Here is a 6,000-nt window from a genome sequence, read left to right on the forward strand (position 1 = left end):
ATTTGAAGAACACTTGAAGAAAAACCCAATTCATAATGATAAATTTTACTGTAGTTAAGAGTTTTAAAAGTTGACGATCAAAATAGAGTGGGTTCAGTTGTTGAATATAACATTCATCTACGAAACTTTTGTTCGAATAAATATTCTACATAGTGTGCGAAAAATGATTACGAGAACCGAAGATTGTGAAATATTGGAAGAATTTCGGTTATTCTGGATTTGCCAAGTGAAAAGGTAAAATGCAAAATATTCCAAGCATACTCGAGATCTTCTTTATTCTTTTCTTCAACAACCAGTTATACAATTATATTTTTTATAGACTTAATATTAACTATACATTCAACAGCTCTTTGAAATGATTTTATCAAACACCCAAAGCATTTTCAGGTTAAATGACAAAATTACCCTCTCTATCTTCCATTACACATATATTTAGTGTTTAGGGGAATGTGGGGGAATTTTACACGATGGGTTAAACAGTGAAAAATTCATAAAATTACACCTTAGGACAGTAGTGCATTAGCCAATTGTGAAACAATTAAATGCTTGTAACATTTTACTTATGCCGAATCTGAAAAAATGGTAAATGAGAAAAGTGTTTTATTTGACGAGATGAATCTGTAATAGTTCCTTTTGAAGTACAATTTTAAGACTCTCCTGTATATGTTACATTTGTATCGAATTAATTGTTTGAATCAAAATGTTCTAAAATCAATTTGCTGACTAAAAAAAAGCTGATAAAGTTTCGGACAGGTACCTAAATTCAAGTACAAAGAAGCTAAAAGTGTTAATTTCAGAATGTGTATTTACTATTTCAATATATTATGTGTAGATTCATATTTCCTTTATACATTTAAGATTCACCTTCAACTGTTAATTCGATCAATTCGACTAATTTCTTTTATGTGCGGAAGATTCCTCCACCTTTCCCTATTACATATACTTATAAACTAAATGAAAACACTGACGTTAGCTTTGGGCACTTGTTGTTTTGTCCATTTAATTATATCTTCAGACTTAACGAAGAATATAGGGAAATCTGTAAAACTGACATCCAGAAACATATTTATCATTTTACATACTGAAGGAGTACCCACAGTGGACGAAGGTCCAAGGAAGGATACAGATATTATCCAGTATCCTTCAAACATTTTAATTACGTTTCTTTTTTGGTTTTTCAGCCTTCTCGGCTGGTGAAGTCAACAACATCACTTTCTTATACGATACGAATAAGGAGAGAGCATTTACAATATAAATTGTGACACAAACGACACAAACATCTTGAAGGACGAAGTAGAGCAAGTAGGCGAGATATGGTGTCAAACAGTTGGACAACAGCGTACTTGTGAGGACGAATTTCGCTATGGTCAATGATGGAGAGAACGCTGTAAAAAAAGGTGAGTAATTTCACATGAATTCATTGTGAGGTAGATGGAAATGGAAATGAGATGGTGTGTGTTATGTAATAGAGATTTTCGACACTTGTTTTCACACATGTTGATTGTTGTATTCGATAATTCGATCCAAATAATATTCTTTTCGTTATCGTAACTTGCTATGTTGAATTTACTGTAGTTTTAATTAATACAATGAGAGACAATAAGTTCCTGGGAACAATTTAATTTATGGAGGATGGTTAATTGAAATTTTAAAAATGTTTTTTCAAAGCTGAAGTTAGGTACTACAAACCTTCATTCGATAAATCGAATTGTCTGTTTTAAACGAATTAAAATATGCTAATTTCATTTTGAAAAGGAGCAATTTCCTGAACTGAAATGAGGAGAAGAAGTATATTCTGTTTCATAAAAAAACGCAACACCAAGAAAGCGTTTTACCAAATTTGACAGTGTAGTTCAACTAGTTAACGATTGTAGGTAATTGAACAAAATTCAATTCAAATACATAGCAGCCAAGGATAAGACTTGTTGTTACAAGCAGAATTATCTGAATTTTTTTTTGAAAGATTAGTCGATTTCGTTTATGGTTACAATTCTAATGTTTTATCTTCTTCCTTGCGTTTTAGGGATGAGTGTATGCCTAGAGTACGACAACCTGAAAATTATAAATAATTGAGAGAATTCGCATTACTGTATTACGTGAAGGTTATTTTTCATTAAGAAAAATTGCTTGTCGTCTTAACTATATCCAATTCTTCTGTTACTACAGAGGATATCATCAAGCATATAAAGTTTTGAACAAAAGTCTAATCGTTGATCCTTCAGAGAAAGTTCCAGGTTTAAATGTACCTAGGAAAATTTGGTGTATTTCAAATAGACTTAGGTCTGGTCATGGTCGTTGTAATGATATGCTCTTCAAATGGCATTCTATTGATAGCCCAATATGTGAGTGTGTTGTACAAGAAATCATTGACCACTTGGTGAATATTTGTCCAATTTATAAATTTCATGGTGGTTTCCAAGCTATCCATTCAGTTTCAGATTCTTTTATAGAATGGGTCGTTTACTTCAGATCAATATAATGGCAACTAACATTTATTACTCCTTTCCCATTCTTTTTTTTTTCAGATTCAATTATGTCGTTTTCAGATTCAATAATGTCGTCAACCGTTGGTGAAGAGAAAGGATGGAGGATGGAGGAAAGAGGAAGCCCTTCAATATAAATATGTCAGCTTATTCTGTTAACAAATACACAAACCAATGACTACACCTTACAGGGAGACAGAGTTTCTGCTGAGGTTTTTATCTGTAGTCTTGTATCATAGGTTGAAATGTATAATGCCCCATTTACATTTTCTCTGCTAATACTGAGATTTTATCTACACCTACTTAATAATTCTTTGTATTGCTCTATCTCAAAAAAATATATATTAATCAAGCATAGGTCTAGAGGGTCTAGATAGTAGATGCAGAAATGGAATCAGAAGCTGAAAGACCCGATTTTCGAACAACATAATGTCCGTCACCACATTGCAAGCATTCTATGGAGCAATTCGAAGAGGCTAACGTCAATATCTCCATAGCTACTGAGATCTCCAGACCTTTCTCCTATAGAACATGTGTGGAATATGATGGATAGTCGACTGAAGCAATTAGCTGATCCTTCACACACACTAGAAGCTCTCCAGCACGAATTACAGATTGCTTGGAATGTAATACCTCAAGAGGAAATCGATCACCTGGTGGAATCCATGCAAGAAGGTTTCGAGAGTGTCAAACTAATAGCAATGATTAAGGCATTTTTTATTAATAACGTGTAACAACACGTTATTAATAAAAAATGCCTTAATCTTTTTTCAATTTCTTTGTCAAGTCAAGTCGAAAAACGTCAAAGACTTCTTGGTGTTGCATTTTTTATGTCAAAGAGTATATTTGCGACATATCTTCAAAGCGAATTGATGAATTAAATAATAATTAATAATTTTTTTTTTGCAAAAAATTAAAAGTTACCGAAATTGTAATTTTTTTCCATTCACAAATCAACAATATTGAAATACTACAATGTAGATAATTGTTCAAAGGCATTATATGAGAACCCCGAAAAAATAAGTGATTTGTAAGAAGAATATCTCTAATTCCGTTTTGAACTGGGCAGTCACGTGCTGGTGTGGAGGTGTTCCCTCTTGAACTCGTATAAAATTTTTTCATCAATAATCTGTAGCACATTGGTGTGATCAGAGAAACAACAATTCTACTAACTGCAAGAAGTGTTTTTCATAATACTATGGAAATAAAAGAAAATGTTGACCAAAGACATCATTAGTTACCTACTAGTTAGAAATGAACGTTCGGCAATAAATATAATTGAAAAACTTTCAATATTTTTTGTTACTCGACTCCTACCTAAATGACGTTCATGATTCTTGAGAAGGTTGTCCCTCCTCTAATAAGAATGCCCAACATCGTACATCTGTCTAAGATTCTCCAAGAAAAAAATCATACTTTCTCAATTATCCGGCCGAACATATTTGAGTGGGCCATCCTTTATAATCATATAAGTAGAACTAAAGCCAAAACCAAAAACGAAAAATTCCAATGAAACCCTATTCCTTGAAATGAGCTCTTTAAGTAACCAATTTCTGATATTCTCTTAGCAGATTGGGTCATCAGAAGACTAGACTTACCTAAGAACATTATAAGGCAGTAAAATGGAATGCCAAACATACTGTTTGGCACGTAGAAGATGGAATCTTCTGGAAAGAAGCCGAATCCCTTGGCATATCTGCAAATAAAGAATGTTATGTCCTAACCTAAAGCATAGTACAAATTTCGAATGGGTTGATAGTGAGCTCTTCAAAAAAAAAAACAGGACACCTTGAAAAAGGATAATTATTTTGGTTTATCAGAAAATAGCTATTTAACCATTATTCTTTGAAATAAAAATCTACATGTAACCGCTTGGTAACATGTGATGGACGTCGATATTCTTTTAGAAATGGAGGATGCGCTTCTGTCATAATTCAAAAAATGAAAAATTGATCAGATGGCGACTAGTGCAGCTCAATTTGATATATGAATCATAAATGTTGAATTGTATGGATATTCAAAATAAAGTGAACAATTTTTTCAGAAGAATATCTCTATTTGGTGGATCACAACTTATTCTATAAATTTAATGAAGCGCATCCACCATGTATACATATTTTAGGATTGAACCTATTTTGTCATGTGATATATGAATAATGATTTTCTGATTATTTATAATTCACGAGAAGATGAATACATTGTTTTAATAATGAATCAAACAACACATAATATTTTTTTCTTAATTTTCTTATCAATGACAACAAGTGCAACATTTATTGGGAAGAACATGCGGGGATATTACCTTTATCCATTAATTTTCATTTTACATGCTTCTGAAACTCAATATTTGTATGAAAATAAAATGAACGGTATTCAAATAAGTTCATGATTTGTTTAAATCACCACGCATGCGTGAGCGGATCCAAATATAACCAAGAGTTCCTAATATGATTTGGAAAGAAATAACACATATATTTCGAACATTTAAAATACTCACGGCGATTTGAACACTTTACTGCAGGACATGTGCTCATTGATATCGCACATTGCAGTAAAATCGTCTTCTATCTCTAGTCTGATTTCTACATAATAGCTATAAATCGATAAGCCTAACCCTAAAGCACATAGGGTTGCCAGATAGGTGCTTAAAATGGAAATTTTATGAATGTCTGACATTCTCACCAGAAATTATTATAGTTCGAACTGTTGTTGTCAAACAGAAAAACAAACGATCGTTATTCAAGTACAAAGTTCACTGTTCCCAAGATCAATAAAAATATTATGACGTGGTGTAACAAGTTGTGTTGTCTTCTTATTGCTTTTGCATAGGCAACTAGTAAAACAACTACGAGTATCTTGCATTGCTTGCGCAATAATAAGAAGGGGCAATTATGATCTCTTCGAAACGTTCAAACTCCATTTTCGATAAATTGGAACTATATTTCAAAAGTTTCACACACTCAGTTTTTACTGTTAACAATACAAGTCTATTTCTTGAAAATTTGATACAATGGGAGAAAAAAATTTAATGGTGGATGCGAACTTGTCTTTATTTTTATTCGATGGAATCCCAACCTCCAGAAGTTTTTCAAATATCAAAACATCTTCTTTGATAACAGAAACATCGAAATCCATTTGTTATAAAATGTAAGTAATCATTAACGAATGGCACTTTCATTTTGAATCAACGTCTTTTCTCGAAATTGTCTGCTGGCCTATTTTTTCAACTTGAAAAGAAAATGTTTGTAGGAGAATGCAATTTTCATACAGTATTACATTATTACTAAAAATAGAACGATACAAGCATAAAAAACACATCACAATTCGGAAAAATTGTGGAAATTTTGCAGTTCGAAAATTAAGCACTTTTGAGTCAACATGAAGAACCTTCTAGGCCAGCAATGGTGAAGCTGGCTGAAAAATTTTAGCTATTGGGTTCTGTTAGTGATATGAAAAATTGAAACCGTGTGCGTCGCTCAAGAACAACTGAGAGTATTGCTTTTGTGGTGACGAAAAC

The 6,000-nt window shown here is 32.4% G+C and overlaps 1 protein-coding gene across 1 annotated transcript; it reads right to left on the reverse strand.

Annotated features, from left to right (window-relative positions):
• Nucleotides 1-256: 256 nt before the first annotated feature.
• Nucleotides 257-5,273, reverse strand: LOC123682489 (vitamin K epoxide reductase complex subunit 1-like protein 1). Its single transcript, XM_045621124.1, has 3 exons — nucleotides 4,981-5,273; nucleotides 4,082-4,179; nucleotides 257-1,385 (listed from the first exon to the last, which is right to left on the reverse strand). The coding sequence occupies exons 1-3, from the start codon at nucleotides 5,157-5,159 to the stop codon at nucleotides 1,153-1,155; spliced, it is 510 nt and encodes a 169-aa protein (XP_045477080.1). The 5' UTR covers nucleotides 5,160-5,273; the 3' UTR covers nucleotides 257-1,152.
• Nucleotides 5,274-6,000: the final 727 nt, after the last annotated feature.

Source organism: Harmonia axyridis, chromosome 6 (assembly GCF_914767665.1).
Source record: "Harmonia axyridis chromosome 6, icHarAxyr1.1, whole genome shotgun sequence".
NCBI classification, from domain to species: Eukaryota; Metazoa; Arthropoda; class Insecta; order Coleoptera; family Coccinellidae; genus Harmonia; species Harmonia axyridis.